The sequence below is a fragment of the Protopterus annectens genome, chromosome 2.part2, assembly GCF_019279795.1.
Source record: "Protopterus annectens isolate FY-2018-M chromosome 2.part2, PAN1.0, whole genome shotgun sequence".
Taxonomy (NCBI): Eukaryota; Metazoa; Chordata; order Ceratodontiformes; family Protopteridae; genus Protopterus; species Protopterus annectens.
In genome coordinates this window covers 493,374,843-493,395,097 of record NC_056730.1, presented here as the reverse complement: position 1 = coordinate 493,395,097, position 20,255 = coordinate 493,374,843, and the positions used below count along the sequence as shown (strand labels likewise).

The following is a 20,255-nucleotide window of genomic DNA, read 5'->3' as shown; positions in this document are numbered from 1 at the left end:
AACACCGACATCAACAGGGGGAAAACCCGTGACACCAGTGTTCAATAACAAAACGTCTTTTTTTTTTCCCAACAGATATGCACTTCAGGATCAAAAGTGCTCTAGTTTACATGCCTTACAGAATGATAAGAAAATCTTCAATGATGAGCAGGGAAGAAGGTGATCGCTATTTCCAGAAATCCAGCTAGTATCTACAAGAAAAGGTTTCAGAAAAGACTTAATTTGCAGAAGAGTGATGATGAGCAACCTATGGACATTTTCTATGGATCAGGATAAAAGCCAGTACACAGTGAACCTCTTACGAAGGCCTGAGAGGCCTACGGTTTTGACATGATCAGAGTAAATGTGTACGTGTGCCTACATAAATCAGAAGTTAGATATAAATGAGTATGTCTACACATTCTAGCCTATCTTTCTTAAACAGCCTGTAAATACTGCCTAATCCTCACTGTGACAGTAATCTGCTTAAATAGTGCAGCACCTGAAATGTCTGGAAGATAAGCAAGTACAGGTGAAAGCATGCCTATAATGCTGTACCAGCCCTGTATATCTACCATTCTAGCTGCTTTTTGCGAAGCAAGACAGAACAGTGAATGATCAAGAAAAAAAGTCACACTTCAGAAGAGACAGACTGCTATAATAAAACTGTGGGGAAAATAAATGAATCAAAGTTAAATGCCATAAAAATGTGAATGTATGAAACAATCCTAACAATACTGAAGAGGCATAATAACAATGAGACAATACAGTACACCTGTGACTCCATCAAAATGTCCCTGTATTAAAAACGAAGCGACAGTGCATAATTAACTATATGCAATACAAGGCAGAAGAAGCAAAAAGCAAAAATCAGCATACAAATTTTAAAAGAAGAAAAAAGTTTCTTAGAATAACATTTAAGTATGTTATGCCCTCTAATATTTCACCCAGATTAGTTCAATATGCTTTTGTAGATAAAAGTATTTAAACACTTACTTCATATGGTCTTCCATAAAATACAGCAATACATTGTCTATGTTACTATGTTACTTCTGACTCTTATATTGTTACCCTTGTATATTGTTAAATGGTGTTATTAACTTTTGAAACAAATTCTTTATTATGTACATTGTTTTTGGAGTTTTTCTCCCCTGGCCTCCACTGAAAATGGGCTCATATCAGCCCAGTGGACTTTCCTGGTTAGCAAAACCAAATAAATAAAATAAATATTGAGCCATTTGAAAATGGATAGGGTAGACTGAGATAAACATTTCAGTTTATGACAGCACCAAGACTAGTGACTATACCCACTGTAACTCTAAGACAAGACAGGAACAACTGAATATAAAGCAGTGTCAGAATACCTGGCTTTCAGGCAGTGTGTGTTACTGGGCTAAAGCAACTGTAAACGAGCTACTGTCCACAGATTTAAGTTCCTGATTATTACCGCCTTCACTTGCAGGCACTGATTCTGAGTTAACAAGAAAATGGACTGGAGTAGAATACCCCATTTTAAGTTAGAAACACATGAAAACAAAAACTAACAGTATTATGAGGTCTATAGAATCAGAAAAAAATGTTAACTAAAATATTATCTCATTGTTTACTAGTACTTTTAAATATACTATAATATTTAAAAAACTTTTTTGGCACCCCTCTCTACCTCTGTCATAGAGTTGGGGGGGGGGGGAGATCACTTCTGCAGCCACAGAGATGACTTTTAATTTATACAAGGGAGTGAACCATCTCTGTAACTTAAGGCAGAGCATGCAATTATGCCTTACATGCAAAACTACAATATATGACAGCAGTACTACAGATTTGCAGAACTTTAAGTTCAGAGATTCCAGCCTCTAAGTACAGTACAGTGACTACTGAGTCTTACACAGTTAACATAAAACTAAAATGAAGAATAATTAATATTTTTGGATTGACAAAATCATTTGTGTGTGTGTGTGTGTGTGTGCGTGTGTGTAGGAAGCAAAATGTGGTGAACAGAACCAAAGAGTGAGATGAGCATGGTGGAACTACAATGTTACCAGAAATGTAAGTCACGTCCTTTAAACAGCATACATGCTTGCACATGCTGCATAATGAAGTTGGCATACATTCAGTTCTTGTCATAAACCTAATCTTAGGCTGGGGATAATCTGCTTGACCGATTTCCTTCAAAATACATGCAGCTTGTGTCTGCAATGCTGTAATAAATTTGCATTACACCTCCCTTGGAGCCAAAATTTAAACCAGACTGCCAGACACTGTAATGGCACTGCATTTACTAATTAGATTAATTTCTTAAGTTGCACTGCCTGTCCTAACCTGCCTCTGAACAAAAATAGAACTACTTTCAGCAGAAAGTACTAGTGTTTACTATATGATATTTTATGTACATATGCCTAAAATTCATCAGGCCTATGAATACTACACATGATGAACACTTATTTAGCAGATTACAGTGAGTGGGATTCAGAAAGACTGAATATACTGTGGAAGCCTTTACTAAACTAAGCTAAGCCTGGAACAAAGTATGCAAGTGAGTTACGCTGATATAATGCTGACACATGAAGACATTTACAGAAAGAATACTTTGATAGTGTTTGATATTCAAAGACACCCTTCAAACTGTAAATCAACCATAGTATAAAGGGTAATTCAACAGTGACAGACACACAGTTTACATACAGAACGTCAAACCTTCCGGTACCTAGCCAATGCACCATAATGCAAAATGACTGGCCAACTCAGCAGCAGCTCGGCCTTAGGTCAACTGGCACCCTAGGCAAAAGGGCTCCACGGTGCCCCCCAACCACATTACCTGGTGCCCCCATCCTGCTCTACCTACACCAAATAAATACTGGAAAAGCGCCCAAACCAGAGCGGTGCCCTAGGTGGCCGCCTAGTTGGCCCATGGCTAAGGCCGGCTATATCATTCTAATGGAGACCCAACTGTCAAAGGGAAGGAACTACACTCGGGATGTGGCAGCAGCTAGAATGCACAACAGAGCGGCTCTGCCCTTTCTAAAGCTTTAAGAAGAGCAGGAAGTGCTGGTGCAGGGGTGAATTAAATTATTTAAAGGCTAGAAAACTATCATACTGCACATTATGAAGTGCATAAAGCAGTTAGGGGTTACACTATTTAAACGTTGCATAACATCACAGGCTGTGTGTCCATACATTACATTATAAAGGAGGAGAAATCATAAATATAGTGAGGGTACATAGCAGGGGCAGTACTGCATACTCATACTAGTCAAGAAGGTGTTCTGAGAGCATAACAAAGATACATAGAAGGAAAGGACTGTACACCCTACATTGCTATAGTGCCTGCATGTGCATACAGCCATTTAAGAGCAGAAAGTAAGATGACACATGAGGCGGATGACAATGTGCAGTGTGAACATGTGATGATTGCAAGTACATTACACTTACTACTCATTCCTGTTAAACACTGTTCATTGTGCATCTCATTTGGGTTTCATACACTGAATCTTAGACTCAAGAATCCTGTCATTCTGTCCTTGCTGGCCTGTACTATTTTCTGTACAACCCACTTCTACCACTGGGAGTTAGTCAGGGTGCTGGTTTCTATAATGAAGGTGACTGCTGTATGCAAGGCAATGATAGCACAATCTAGTTTTTGTGTGTGCCTGTGCTGAATGATTGTTTAGAGGATTAGAAACTGTACTCCTATAGCAACAAAACAGACTCATTTCTGTTACTGCACCTTGGTAAATGCAATTTGATGCAGCTCCTGCAGACAGACTTGGTGTGTAGTAAAGCTGTCACTGAAATGTGTTACGACTCATTCATCCTGTGCAGCTTGTCTTCTTGCATAATGCAGATAGATTTGTGTTTGAAAGACAGGACTATATTGCAGCTAAAGCCCTGTAATCCCTATTGGAACTGTCTCTACATGTGAGGAGGAGGACGGCTTGGCATGTTCCTGTCTCTAAATCTGGGAAGAAAGACGGCTTGGCTTGTTCCTTGTATTTCTCTGTAACACTGTCTACAATCCATATCCCTCCCCAATAATGTACCACTTTGTTCAGCAAATTAGCACTTCACAAACCATGCATTCAGATAAATGGGAATGACAACTATAAGGGGCAAATCATACAGAAGAACCTACATGATTATATTCATACAAAAACGCATCCTGAAATGTGTGACTTTATGGCAAAAAGATACTTGAAGAAGCTCCTACTTCAGAAAAGCTGTTTTAACTACTGGTCAAGGCTGGTTACACAACATAACGGTGGAATGGATAATGTTTAAGAAAAGGCATTAGGTTTTACTTATTGTCAAAACTGAAGACAGCCTAAAGAGGTCAGAAAGCATGAAGGAAAAGGACAGCAGATGTCAAAAGTTACAGATTCAAAATTAGCTAAGAAACCTTGTATATTTGTAGATTTGTATATATGTTTATAGATGTTATTAAGAGAGTTATATAGATTCTGTGCTTAGTATGAAAATCATATATGTATTATATTAAGTACATTACATACTGGAATAGTTATTCTCTGAAACTCTCTGTTGAAAACAATAAAATACTATTTGAAAAAAAAACATTAACTAACAAATCCGGAATAAGTACGAAACATTAGCCAAGTGCTTAGCACCCTCAATAAAATCAACATCTGATTATTAGAAAAAGAAATAGAAAATATTTTTAAACTCTGTTTACTAAAACCAAATCAAGTAAGCACTTTAATCTCTTAAAAAAATTGCAACACTATCAGCCAGTTCTTTAATGCCAATGGATATATTACTGCTAACCAGTTTAACAGGACTAACTACTGGTCTCCAAAATTCCTGTGACAAACAAAATGACACACATTCTGCACCACCACCACCATTCTCTGACCACAACGGGCAGAGAGTTAACCACAGGTTGCTTGGCCTCTCCTGCATACTCAGGTCTCCAACATCTTAGCTGCATACAATGGTTCAGAATAAGGTATGTAGATGTCAGAAAAGTACTGTTTCATCTAGCAGTGAACCTTGTGAGAACATGTTGGAGTGGCTACAACAAACTCACGTTTGCTTATGCCCCTCAGTAAGTGCAATGTAACATCGGGGGTAGCATGTACATTGCTACATTAAATTTTATATCCACTGACAGGAGCATATCTTGGTCTGGGTGTACATTCCTGTGTCTATGGCACAAATTTAAAGTAAATGGCCCATCTCTCCCCCTGACAATACAAACCTCTTCAAAATTTAGTCTATCAATATTTGTTAGCTGATTCTGTGCTAGTATCTACTAAATGCTGACACTCTTCTCCATCATTTCCTGTTGTACTTATTTACAAACCCTTAACAGTAAATGCCAACATACCAGAGAACAAAACTGTGTCTGCTAAATTTGTAAAATGTGTTGCCTGTTACCGCTCAACAATTCTCTCTATATTCCAGTATAACCAACAACCTGGTACATAAGTTACATGACCTTTCTGAAGTAGCTACTCTCTGGATAACTACTATTATACCCTTTAACCCCCTGATTATAGGCATTATTAAATTACTAAGGTGCCTGTACACTCTGCTGTGTCCTTATATATTCATTTGTGCACACACACAAAATTACTAATTCTCACCTACATGTACTGTTTAAGGTGTAAAACACTGTTGTATAAAATACCCGTGTCTCATAATCCCCATTGCTCATTACAGTGGTGTAATGACTACTAATAGCCCTCATCTCTAACTCTCTCCAATATATCAGCATTACACAGCAAGAGACTGCCCTAAATTTAAATACTCAGCATTCTATTTAGCAGCTTTCTAAATTCCACCCTGCACATTTTTTAGCATGTGTGCATTTTATACAAGTAAATGCTCTCTCACTTTTCTCTTGTGAAGTAAATGTACTTCTATAGTTGTTTTTATATTACCAAATAATTTAGTTAAAAGAAAATCTACATGCTAAATTAAACTAAGTCACCAGTAATTGCAGAAATTAGTGCTCTTGAGATCTTTTCTAGCAGAGTGAGTGCTGTTGTTGGACTTACACGTAGATACTTGCAGGTGGGTCGCCCATAATCAGCCAGGTAAGTTGACCAGTCCCACTGGATGAACAGATCTAAAAGCTACATTGAAAAGATAAAAGGCATGACATACACCATGAATTAAGTGAATTTCATTTTTTATTACTAACTAATCTTACAGTTCAAGACCCTGCAGAAAAACTAAATAAGGCTACAATTACAGTGATTAACACAATGATGATGATAGTTATATGCAGTCAGTCTATAACAACACAAAATCACCAACAGCTTTTCAGTCAACAGGTAAGAAAATCAAAGTTGGGTCATCAGATGGTGGTTGAATTAGGCTACTCCTTTTTGAGAAAAAAAATCCTTTCACAATAAGCTACAGACAGAGAACTGATCCCACTCTATTTATTCAGTTATTTTCCTGTAGTTTTATAATGAAACTTCTGATAAGGAAGACTTAACAAATGACAAGGAAACATACTTTAAAAGTAGACAGGATATCCAAAAGGTAGAATGGCTAATCACCATGCCTCTCAGCCTCTTAGCACAAGAAATCTGGGCAAAGCCTTAAATAATGGGGAAGCAAAGGTCCAAAAATTGGGGCAGATTTTAAACATCACTCTTATAAACTTTGGTGGTTGACAGGATAACAGGATTTATGTTAGCATACATTTTCTGAAATATATGAAGTCTCAAACTCAAATGTCTGCTCTGATTTAGTGACTTCACTTCTCAGTGATTTGCCAGAAAACCTCAAATTCTATGATGAACAGACCAAAAACATGAGGCAAAAATCTTGACATTCTGGAAAAATCTAGACAGTTAAGAGGTAATCACTGTGTTGGTAACTTCCAAGAAGTGAAAACCACATGTATGTAAGCAATATTGCTACTCCCACCATCAACATCAAGCTGGCTTAGCTGACAGTACTCTTGTTGCCTTTATTTAATTGTGTTTTTATTTATCTTTGTTTACTGGGAATTTCCTACTGGGATAAAACCATTTTTCAGTGGAGGCCCAAGGAGAAAAGTTCCACATTTAACATTAGTTTTGATGTACATAAAATCCAGTTACATAATATCAGAAGGAATATAAAATATAGATAAGTGTACATACATGAGAGAAAAAAAATTACAAGAGCTTATATAAACATTTAGGACTACAGCATGCACATAACATGCATATATTTATACAGTGTTGAACATTCTTTAGAAATGCACACAAATTTGTATACACCAAACTGAGATATAACAATGAAAAAGATACCGTAATGTTACCTACAATTTCTAGCAATTAAAACAATGAAAAGGAGCCGTAATTTAACTATGGAAATATTAGGAGGAAAGATGGCTGATAACGAAATACAGCGTGACAAGTTAGTAGTAGAGCAACTATGAAAACATCTTTGCATATAACACTGACAAATAAAATAATTAAGAAAGTGGGAATGGTTGGGGCTACTTGGGCTGTTATGAATTATATCAATCACAGGATCTAAGTTGACCGAGTCTTGTCAGCTTAGAGTCTGTGATTGATATAATTTATAAAAAACGCAAACCTTGTGGAAATGAAGGAAAGCAGCAGGTACCTGTTTCGCAGCAAAACGTAACTGATATAACTCCAGCAGTATTCAGCAAAATATTGATTTAATTCCAACAGTGAAATATTCACAATCTTCCAGCAAAAATCAATTAAAAACAGTAGTGAAATATCCATATAACAGCAAAACAAAAAAAAGGTATTTAAGCGCTTTTGTTCGTTCACTATTACATTGCAAAGTCAAACTTTATCAGAAATACAAGGAAATTCATCAGACATACAAGGAAATAACTGTTGAACTCAGTTTAAGAACAAACTAATGCATAGTTAATACAAAAGACATGGGAGGGGAAAACTTCACCCTATCGTGACCATTTAAGGATACTCTTGACATTCCAATTTCCATTAAGCCTGCGGTTTAACCTGCCATCTGAGCTCTTTCAGTTCTAGCTGGGGGTTGCCATCACCATAAATCAAGGAAACAGTATCTAACACTAGAAATCTGAAATTAGAGCATAAGGGATTTTTTTAACTTATGTTTTGCTAGTGCATTTTTATATCTCCCTTTCTAATAGCCTGATAATGCTCTTTAATTTGATCACTGAGTTTTCTAATGGTCTTGCCTACATAGAAAGCACCACAGTGGCTGCAAACTGCAAGGTAAACTATGTAGGTGGAAATGCAGTCAAAGGCATTTGAAAGATGAATGACATGTTTAGGGGTTTGTAAAGTGAAACTGTCACCACTGGCAATGTATTAACAGCAAATACATTTACCACAACTGAGCATTCCTACTGAAAAGGGAGGTGTGGTTAAATTTCTCTGTCCAGCAAAATCAAAAGCTGATTTAAGGGACTGAAATCTCCTGATACAATTTATGTAAACAAAGTTACTTCTCGTGGTTGCGTGAGTATCACTGTGGCCTGATGGAGATAAAGGGGAAAAAAGTATTTGGAGAAAAGGTAGCAGATCTGGCCAAAAATATTCTAGTCAGGAGTTGAGCAGTAGCAGAGTCAAATTTTACTTAAATATTGTTTTAGTAGCAACTTGAAGGTATGCGTCTTGTCTGTCTGTTTTATTTGCAGTGGGATAGAGTTCCAGTTTTTAGAGACTTGGTGGGACTATAGAGAAACCCCTGCTAAGTTGCTTGTTTTAGTCATGGAGAGGAGTGAATTGTTACTTGACCCTAGTAATCTAGAACTGGAGTATGGTTGGAGCATATTTTTCAATGATGCCTTTTTTCAGGGAAACAAATTAAGTTCTGGACTGTCTTGAGTTGTGAATATGCAAGGAAGTGATGAAGTTCTATCCAGTGAAATATCTAAGTGATATGCAGTGCTTGGTTTTTAATGGGGTATTTCCTGCAGATTCAGTTATTTATAAAATGCATCAAGTTTGGTTTTATAACTGATATTGAGATTTGAAAAGATGAGGACTGCATACAAACAGGATGGAAGTAGGTAGGCAATAAATATAGATTTTCTTGCAGACTCTGCGATAAAACGTTTTGCTCTCTACAGTGATCTTAGTTTCTAGTGGGTCTTTTTGATGACCTTGTGATGTTTATATTTAAGTTTCACGTCAAGTAAGACTCAGAGTAGATTTGTTTCTGATACGCATTCAATTTTTGTGTTGTGGGATGACAGGATGTGGAATTTGTGTTTTTATTCTACAATAATTTTGGAGGATAAGCAGCATTAGTTTCATCTTTTTGTGGTTGAGTAGTAGGTTTGCATTGGTGAGCAAGGATTCTGTGGATAGGAGAGTCTGTTGAGTGATATCTTTTAGGGTATGTAGTGATTGTGGAGTGGAGATGAGGGTTGCATTATCTGCATGCTGAGTAAGGGTTGCTTGTTGAGAAGCAGTACAGAATTGGTTGACAATTATGTTTAAATGGAGAGGCTCAAGTACTGAACCTTGGGGAACTATGAATGTAATTGGCCGGAAAGTTGAGAGGTCTTGTGTCCAGTTAACTGCTTGTTGCCTATTTGACAGATAACTACAGAACCAGGACAGAGTTGATTTATTTAGGCCAAGTCATGTTTGGTCATTTAGAGTTTATGATGTGATACCATGTCAAAGGCTTTTGATGGGTCAAGAAAAATAGAGGTAGAATAGGTCCCCACTGTTTCTGTGTTGACGGTGCTAGTAAAGCTGATGAGCGCAGTTGTGGTGCTGTGATTTGGCTGGAATCCATATTGTGTAGGAGAAAGTAAGCTATGGTCATTGAGGAATTTGATTAGTTGGGAGTGTATACATTTTTTTTATAGCTTTGTAAGGGGGTGACGTAATTGCTATATGTCAGTAGTTTGTCCGGCCTGTTAAGTTGCTAACTTTATGAAGGGGGCTACGAATAATTTTTCTCCAGATTGTTGGGACAAAGTTTTCATATATTTATCTGTGGATCAGGATGGAGGCAGAGAATGCTATGGGCGCGGCTGCATAGGCTCTAGGCTATCTGCCCGAGGGCATTTATAAGCCTAGCCAGTGTGTGTCGGCTTTTGCCGCCCCATTGATTAATTAACTGAGCCTCTGTCAAGCATAGCCAATGAAGTGATCCCAGGGGTGTATTCTCTGTTACCCATCCACTCGTTATGGTTTCTCTTGAACAGTGTTAGTGAGGGGCTCTGCCTTATGTAGTTAGGAATTTTGTTCCAAAGTATGTGGAGTCTCTATGACAGGAATCTATCCCTCCAGCATGTTCTATTTATTGTTGTGGCGAGGTTTAACTCACTAGAGTGCGTGGCTCGCAGTGACTTGGATTTCTTTAGGTGGGGCATGTCCATCAATTCTGAGTTGGACATGGCTTTGTAATCAGGCAGAGATCACCTCTGAGTAAGCGATATGCTACTGAGTACAGCCGGAGTTTTTTCAGGCGGGCTGTATAGGACATATGTTTGAGGCCAGTAATCCTCTTGGTGAGGTACTTTTGTGGTCTTTCCAGCTGTTGGAAGTGTCTTGTGAGGTACATCCCAAATTTCTAGTAATTAGATGGGCCACATAGTAGGATTTCCTAACTACTTTGGCAATATGATTATCACAGGGGAGATTACTATCTGAGTCCCCAGATCTCTTATTACCTCTTCTATATTAAGGGGGCGGCCACCTATGGGGTAATTCATGGGTGTTTTGTTTTTCCCAAACGGGATGACTGCATTTTTTGGCATTTAGCTTGAGGCCATGACTTTGACACCAGGTATCCATCTCAGTAAAGCCCTTTTGGAGGATGTCCGTGTCAGCCGGAGAGTCAATTATGGCTCCCAGTTTGCAGTCATCTGCGAACTTGGTTAGCCATAGTCCTCCTGTGTATAAGTATATGTCGAACAGTAGGGGTCCCAGGACCGAGCCTTGCAGGACACCACTTGTGACTGGTTTAGAGTTGGACCTGGAGCCTGCTATTCTTACTGAGAGAGTTCTGTCTGTAAGCTAGTTGGCAACCCATCTCATGACGTATGGGTTTATCAGGCTGGTGAGTTTTTCTGTAATACCCGAGTGGGGAATGGTGTTGAAAGCCTTGGTGAGGTCAAGGTAGGCTGTGTGAACCACCTTTCCCTTGTCTATGGCCTTGGTGACTGTCTTGAAGAAGTCAACCAGGTTTAGTAGGCATGATCTGCCCTTAACAAAACTGAACTGGGTCGGGTCAAGTTTTTGGAGGTTCCCAATGTCTTTGCTAATGAGTTCCAAGATGATGTGCTCCATAGCCTTGCAGACCAGGCTAGTCAGGCTTATGGGGCAACAGTTACCAGGGTCAGTTGTGGCCCCTCATCTGTGGAGCAGAATAACCGTTGCTGTGCACCATTTAATGGGCACATAGTCTGTGGAGAGGCTGAAGTTGAACAGCATGTTTAGGTGGGGTGTTAGTTCATTCTGTAGTTCGTGCAAGACGCAGCCTGGGACACCATCTGCCCCACTGACACTGTGTTTTTGGCTTTTGAAAAGGCTGTTTTCACCTGTGTGTCTGTGATTCCTGGGACACTACACTTTTCTGGTATTGTTGTGGCCCCTTTTGGGGGTGAAGTTTGCACTGAATCTATATGCCAGGATGTTGGCAATATCAGTAGGTTCAGTATATTTTGTGCTATTTTGCACTAGCTCAGTGCATATCTGCGAGTTGCCACTTAGATTCTTAACATAGCTAAAGAAGGCTTTGTGGTTATCTTTTGAATCCTTGGCTATTTTTCTTTCGAAGTTAGCCTTGGATGATTTTATGAGGGACCTTAGTTTCTTACTGATACTGATCACGGATGTCTTTCCTTCTAGGGATTTGCTTTTTTTCTGAACTAGTTTCCTCAAGACTGTTTATGGCAGGGGTCCACCAGACTGGTTTCCTTCTCTTAGAGGAGTGAGTCTTGGTTCTGCTAGGGATGGCATGACCCATGCATCCTTGTAGGTGCTCATAGAGTGCATTTGTAAAGGTTTCTGCATCTTGGGCAGCGTTATCCTTTAGTGTGGGGGCTGTGAATCTTACCACCTCTGTCTTAAGTAAGGTGAAGTTTGCTTTTGAAAAGTTTTTTACTGTGGTTTCTTTAGTTGGGGGTGGTTGTGGGGTATGGACATCCAGAGTGATTAGTTTATGGTCTGATCTAACCAGTGAGGGGTTGACCTCCGGTGTGGAACACCTGACGCCCATGTTGGTGATGACCAGGTCCAATATGTTTTCACCTCTGGTAGAGGAGTTTACCAGCTGATCCAGGGTATTTGAGTTGATGAATTCCAGGAAGCGCTGGGCCTGGGAGTTTGTACTTGAGTAGTTTTCCCAGTTAATGGTGGGGTAATTGAAATCGCCCAATATCAGTGTGTACGGTAGGACCTTCATGTTTTCCAGTGTCTCCAGAAAGGCAGAGTGGTGGGCCTGGGTCATGGAGGGTGATCTGTAGCAGGCTACAATTTGCACTGCAGATTTGCCCAATGTTAGTTGCACATGGATGATCTCAGAGGTATCATGCTGCGCCACTAACCTGGAGGTGTAGGTATCCTTGATGAATATGGATAGACCCCCTCCTTTTGTGTTTTGGTCCATGTTCTGTGGCCGAAACGTGTGGTTTGAGTTGTAGCCCGGTAATGCTGGGGTGCTCTCTGGAGCCTTGAACCAGGTTTCAGTTAGTGCACAGATGTTGACATTCTCCATACTGAGGAGTGCTTCAAGTACGTGCATTTTGAGATTTAAACTCCTGGTGTTGAGTAGCATAACCCTCAGTTTTTTGTTAACTGTGCTGTTTACGAAGGTGGGTTTGACTTTTGAGCCTTGCCTAAAAAAGGCACTATGGGGGCAGCAAGAGCCTTGGCCAGTATTCGAAAGCCTAGGGGTGACAGGTGCAAGCTGTCTCTTGCGAAGCAACGTGGCTTGTCGAGCATGTCATCCCAGGCTGACAGACACTGGATCCCCTTTGAATGACACCAGAAGCATAGCCAATTGTTGAAATTGATCATTTTTTCTTTATACTGAGGTATCATTCTTGGTGAGGGCAGGATGCTACTCAGGGTCAGGGTCATACCCACCTGGGTTACATGATCAGAGAGCTCTTCCATGTCTCTTTTCATGTAGTCCAGGGAAGTATGTCTCAGGTTATTCACACCAAAATGAACAATGGCAGAGTCATATTTGTACTTGTTCTGGAGTGACCTGAGTGCTTGTGTTATGTGGTGGATTCTGGCTCCCGACAGGCAGCTAACAGTAACCTCCTCCTTGTCCAGCCTAGTGAGTGGGACGTCAGTTTGCCTGACTATAGAGTCACTCATTACTAGTGTGTTAGGTATGTTATTTTGCCTTAAGGGCTGTGATTGTGCGGCACACTGATTTTGTGTTTTATGTGTTGTCTGGTTTGTGACGGGAGGTGCAGGTTGTTTGGGTGTCTGCTTTGGAGATGTCTGATGCTTTTGCAGGTTTTTATTTAGAGCCTCCGTGTATGATTTTGTGTATTTATGTGTATTTTTTGCCAGTGCTGGTTTAGTAGGTCTAGGTGTGGTGCAAGTGTTAACCTTCTCCTCTTGACTGTCTGTTCCAGTCTTAGGTGTAGAGAGCTTAGCCTCCAGTTTGGCTGTATAATTGCATCTCTCGCATATGTTAGTGTTTTGTGGTAGGAGGAGAGGGTTGTCTGTGTACATGAGGCAGTTGTAACATTGCCTCAGGGTACCCAGATTCACCAGCTGGACTGAAGAGTACACCTGAAATTGCCCTTTGGTCATGCCTGAATAGTAGGGTGAGCTGTTTAGTCGCTTGGTTGGTGAGGGGTGAATAAAGAGCCTTGCCCTGTTGGGCACTCAAGTGTCAGGGTATATTATTGCTTGCTATTAGGTCTGAGCAAGTGCTGGACTGTAGGATGCTTTTTGAGTGCTTAGGATGAGAGTTAGACTAGTTTCAAGGGAAAAACTTAAGAGGAGACTTAGTGGAGCCAGGAATAATTTAACCCTAGCTAACCGGTGCTGCCCAATGCGCAAAATCGCACAAACGTGGTTTTTATAGCAGGGAAATGAAAGAGAGAGAAATTAGTCCAAAATGGCCAATAAACTACTAACTTCTGGGCTGGAACCACTCCTCCAGGGACTGATAGGCTGCTCAAAGCTCCCCTCTCTCACAGGTGAACAGAGAAACTTCCTTCTATCTAAGTAAGGTATGGGCAACTCAGAAACTTGTAACACCGCCCTGAATTCAGCACTAGCCTGAAAACTGGACTATGCTAGCTTAGACAGGTGGGAAACAAGGATTTTTTTTTTTAAAGATAAGGCAAAAACAGTAAAAAATACACTTAAAACAGCTTTAAACGGCAACAAACAATCAGAATAGGCTATCGCACTTTAGTGTGTAGCCTACAAACAGTTAAACAAATTATTTAAACAAAAAACGACTTTTTAAAAAGTGCAGGCAGTCAAATAAGTACAATATGTGAAAAAACAAGCTTTTAAATCACAATAAACGCTGGAAAATCGGCATTTAGGCGGAAAATAGTTAAGTACAGCAAAAAAATACAGAAAACTGATACTTAATCACTCCAAGTCTCTCTTCTAATCTAGAAGGCTTGTATCAGTTTAAGGCTTCCTAGTGATTCCCAGTAGGTCAGTTACAGGAAAGATGGGAAACAAGCGCAGATGTGTTGAAAGAGATGGACAAAGTGCCCAAATGGTCAATAAACTACAATTTCTGGGCCAAGAACCATTCCTCTTGTGGTTGATAGGCTACCTAGTGCTTACCACTCCCACCAATAAGCTAGAAGGCTTTCCTCAAACAAAGAAAGGCTTGAGGGGCTCAGAAGCTTGCCAACAGTCCTGGATACAGCAACTCTGTATCTGGACTAGGCTAATTACAGGATAGGTGGGAAACAAGCACAAGTGCAGCTTTTAAACCAGAACGTTGAAAGAGATGGAAAAAACTGCCCAAATGGCCAATAGCTACAATTTCTGGGCCAGGAACCACTCCTCTTGTGGTAGATAGGCTAACTAATGCTTACCACTCCCACTGATAAGCTAGAAGGCTTCCCTCCCACACAGAAAGGCTTGGGGGGCTCAGAAGCTTACAAAGAGTCCTGGATACAGCAAAGCTGTACCTGGACTAGACTAGTTACAGGAAAGGCGGGGAAGAAGTACAAACGGAGGCTTTTAAGCCAGCAAGTTGAAAGAGATGGCAAACTGCCCAAACGGCCAATAAACTACAATTTCTGGGCCAAAACTCACTCTTAACATGGAGGATAGGCTACCTAGTGCTTACCCTCCCACTGATAAGCTAGAAGGCTTCCCTCCAACACAGAAAGGCTTGGGGGGCTCAGACGCTTACAAACAGTCCTAGATATAGCAAGTCTGTATCTGGACTAGACTAGTTACGTGAAAGGTGGAAAACACACGTAAATGCAGCTTTTAAACCAGAAAGTTGAAAGAGATGGAAAAAAAACTGCTCAAACGGCCAATAAGGTACAATTTCTGGGCCAGGAACCACTCCTCTTGTGGTAGATAGGCTACCTAGTGCTTGCCACTCCCACTGATAAGCTAGAAGGCTTCCCTCCAACACAAAAAGGCTTGTAGGGCTCAGAAGCTTACCAACAATCCTGGATACAGCAACTCTGTATCCAGACTAGGCTAGTTATAGGAAAGGCGAGAAACAAGTGCAAGTGCAGCTTTCAAACCAGAAAGTTGAAAGATATGGAAAAAAAACTGCTCAAAACAGCCAATAGCTACAATTTCTGGGCCAGGGACCACTCCTCTTGTGGTAGATAGGCTACCTAATGCTTACCACTCCCACTGATAAACTAGAAGGCTTCCCTCCAACACAGAAAGGCTTGGGGGGGCTCAGTTTTTAGGTATTCTGTTGGTAGATCATCAGCTGTCAGGGTTGTTGGCTTTAATTTTAGTAATCATGTATGTTTTTTATTGCTGCAGTACGGACAGGTGTGGGCATGAATTGCTGTGAAATATTATGGGTTTGTGGGATGGTGGATGTTAGGCCAGAGTTTTATTTAGTGATTGCTTAATGAAGTTATGAGTAAACTGAGTTAGACTGCTGCTTGTGTTCTTGCTGAGTGTTGGAGAAGGAGTGGAGGACTGCCCTGGGTGCAATAGTTTTTTAATGGATGAACAGAAAGAGTGCACTTGTTTTGATGTGATTTTTGGAGGTCAGAGAACTAGGATTTTTTTGTCATTGGCTACTTGCTGCTTCGATAGGTTTTGTAGGGTTCTATTATTCCTGTGGGGCTCTCGGATTTTTGGTTTTGAACCATTCTTTCCTGGCATAGTCTCTCTTAGTCATTATATGTTTGGTTTCATGGGTTTAACCAAGGGGCTAGGTTTGACATTACTCATTTGGTTCTAGGGAGTGCCTGTTCACTTAGTACCTTTAGATGTTCATTTAGTACTTTTAGAAATATCAGGTTAAAGTATTTAGTGGGGTCTACTATACTTGTTTTTGTTTATGTACCGGTAGATATGCAAGCATGGTAGTGACTGGGGGTAGAGTTCAGTTGATATGGGGGAAAATGAAATATTTCAAATTTCTAATCATAAAGTGTTTTTGTGTACTATGTTTTCAAATTTATCTTTTATGTCAGACAATGTCTTTCTCTGGATGTCTTTTACTGTTTATCAGGTAATGTACTTAAATGTGAGTTTAATGCTTGTATTACTGTAGTGTGTGTAATATTTATGCCACAGTACTGATTCCTGTTGTGTTTTCTTTTACTATTATTTTTATACAAAGTAATATATTTGAATTGGGTATGTTTCTGATGTTTTTTATTGCTTTGGGGTATTTAAGTATTTAATAATTTTCCACGCTAGATGACTTTTCAAAATGGTAACAATTTGTTGGATTTTAAAATGTGTGAAGGAGTGGTGATATGTGACTGAATGTGATGTCTAGGTGGGCTGCACTAACATTCTCATGTGAAAAGAAAAGATTTGCTGCCATCTAGCTTGCAATCTAACAGGTCAGTCTTCCTTGCTAATTTCATATATATTATATAGTTATATCTCTAGCAATCCATTTATCTGTATCTCTATACACATGAGATTATCTCAATTCTCAATGTGCAAACACACTGAACCACATATGATAAGCTTCTGCATGTCAGTAACTAAAACATATAGAAAAAAAAACAAAACTTTGCTTTACTGACTAGTGAGCTAAAAATATAAACACATCAATAAAAAAATAACAGTACCACAGAAGTAGTTTGAACAGTGGTTCTGTTAGGGAAAGGGTTTTTGGTAATATAATGCATAGGTTTGGAGTTAGGGACATTAACAGCTTCAAGGTTAGGTTAGCAAATATGAGTGAGGATGTACTGGGGGGGGGGGGTCACTCCCCCTATAACACCTTACCTATGTGTGCTAACAATAGCCTTAACCCTCCCACTGCTCATAACTCTAGCTCTACACAACATTAACAAGAACCTTTTTCCTTAATAGTACCAATATCTAACACAGGGGAAAGAGATACACACTGCCACACAAACTATCACCTAACCTAGCCCTTAATCTAATCCTAAACCAAAACCTCTCAAACAAACAGTAAAAACTTCACTCACACACAAACTATCCATTTACCTAGGCCTTAATATATCCCTAACCATTAAATACCACCTAATTACATGCAAGCATATTTCACAAAACACAGAAACAGTCGATGTTCGAATGATGACAGAATGTTTGACTTATTATACTTTGTTGAAAGTTCATTTTATCAACAAAGTAAAAGGCATAGGGTGGCACAGTAGACAGCATTGTTGCTTCACACCAAAAGGTTCCCTGGTTTGATTTCTGGTGGAGTGCCTTCTGTACAGAGTCTGCATGTGCTCACTGTGTTTGCATGCGTTTTCTCCGGGTGCTTTGGTTTCCTGCCTCACTCAAAAGTCATGCATTAGGTGCAAAAAAGAAAACAGGCACAAACACGAAGCTGAGAACAAACCGTAAAAGCAAAGGAACAACAGTAGGTAATCCACGAAGAATATTTATTAAAAAACGGATCCACAAAGCTTTTGTCCTTGCACAATCAGGAACTTCATCAGAATAAAGCAAGTCATGGCTGTGTCTGACTGTCCAAGCTAACATGATGCTTCCTGAAAACACCAAACAGCAGCTCCCCACCACCACTCTTGTTTCTTGTACATTTCATAATTGTTCTAGCATACTTCTCAACTATCCCCGATTTTGACTCAAACGTTAGCTCTCTCCCTCTTAATCTATGCTAAAATATGACTTGGACAAAGGTTGTGTCAGGACGCATCACGTTAGCTTGGACAGTCAGACACAGCCATGGATTGCTTTATTCTGAAGTTGTTCCTGATTGTGCAGGATCAGTTTTTTAACAAATATTCTTCGTGGATTACCCTACTGTGGTTCCTTTGCTTTTACAGTGTGTTCTCAGCTCCATGTTTGTGCCCGTTTTCTTTTTTTGCTGTGGTTCTTGGTGCTGTTTATTCTCTTGCATTAGGTGGACTGGACACTCTAAACTGGCCGTAGGTGTGAATGTTTGTGTGCGTGTGTACTATGGAAGAATAACTATGGCAGGGCTAGCCACCCGGTGGATTGAACTTTGGCTCTAGATGATTGTTGCTGTTAAAGTGATACCCTGCCCCCATGTGGGACTTAGGAAAAAAGGGGTTGTGGCCACATGGATGGATATACTTTTCACACATTTATTAAACATGACTTTTTTTTAAAAGCGACACAGTTGCACATAAAGTAACTGAAAATAAGTCAGTCCACAACATTTCAATTACTTTTATGCAGTATGCATATTTTCTGATAGTTTTCATTCATTACAGCATCAAAAATGCGTTCAATTCACACACACACACACACACACACACACACACACACACACACACACATAAATATATATATATATATATATATATATATATATATATATATATATATAAAATCATCTTCTTTCGGCTGTTCCCGTTAGGGGTCACCACAGTGGATCATCTGTTTCCAATTCTTCCTGTCCTCTGCATCTTGCTCTGCCACACCAACCACCTGCATGTCCTCTCTCACCACATCCATAAACCTTATCTTAGGCCTTCCTCTTTTCCTGTTACCTGGTAGCTTCATCCTTAGCATCTTTTTCCCCAATATACTCAGCATCCCTCCTCAGCACATGTCCAAACCAACGTAATCTTGCCTCTCTGGCTTTGTCTCCAAACCTTCCAACCTGGGCTGATCCTCTAATATACTTATTCCTAATCCTGTCCACCCTTGTCACACCCAGTGCAAATCTTAACATCTTTAACTCTACCACATCCAGCTCAAACTCCTGCCTTTTTGTTAATGCCACTGTCTCCAACCCATATAACATAGCTGGTCTCACTAGCCTCTTGTAGACCTTCCCTTTCACTTTTACAGGTACTCATCTGTCACAAATCACTCCTGACACTCTTCGCCACCCACTCCATCCTGCTTGTACTCTCTTCTTCACCTCTCTTCCACACTCACCATTACTCTGAACTACTGATCCCAAGTATTTAAACTCATCCACCTTCGCCAACTCTACTCCCTGCATCCTCACCATTCCTCTATCCTCCCTCTCATACACACACATATATTCTGTCTTAGTCCTGCTGACCTTCATTCCTCTTCTCTCTAGAGCATATCTCCATCTCTCCAAGGTCTCCTCCACCTGCTTCCTACTCTCACTACAGATAATGTCATCTACAAACATCATAGTCCATGGGGACTCCTGTCTGATTTTGTCTGTCAACCTGTCCATCACCATTGCAAATAAGAAAGGGATCAGAGCTGATCCTTGATGTAATACCACCTCCAACTTAAACGCATCCATCACTCCCACCGCAGACCTCACTGCTGTCACACTACCCTCGTACATATCCTATACCACTCTTACATACTTCTCTGACACTCCCGACTTCCTCATACAATACCACAACTCCTCTCTAGGCACACTGTCATATGTCTAAAAAAACACAATGCAAAACCTTCTGACCTTCTCTGTACTTCTCCATTAACACTCTCAGAGCAAACATCGCATCTGTAGTGCTCTTTCCCGGCATGAAACCATATTGCTGATCACTAATCATCACGTCCCTTCTTAACCTAGCTTCCACTACTCTTTCCCATAACTTCATGCTGTGACTGATCAATTTAATCCCTCTGTAGTTACTACAGCTCTACACATCGCCCTTATTCTTAAAAATCAGTACCAAAACAATTTTTCTCCATTCCTCAGGCATCCTCTCACTTTCCAAGATTTCATTAAACAATCTGGTTAAAAACTCCACTGCCATTTCACCTAAA

The 20,255-nt window shown here is 40.0% G+C and overlaps 1 protein-coding gene across 2 annotated transcripts in view; it reads right to left on the bottom strand.

Annotated features, from left to right (window-relative positions):
• Window positions 1-20,255, bottom strand: part of EXOC6B (exocyst complex component 6B) — a 5,967,963-nt gene that overhangs the window by 191,652 nt on the left and 5,756,056 nt on the right. For both annotated transcript variants that reach the window (XM_044063970.1, XM_044063971.1), the window contains exon 21: window positions 5,943-6,068. In XM_044063970.1, coding sequence (XP_043919905.1) covers window positions 5,943-6,068 — 126 coding nt within the window. The remainder of the gene's footprint in view (window positions 1-5,942; window positions 6,069-20,255) is intronic.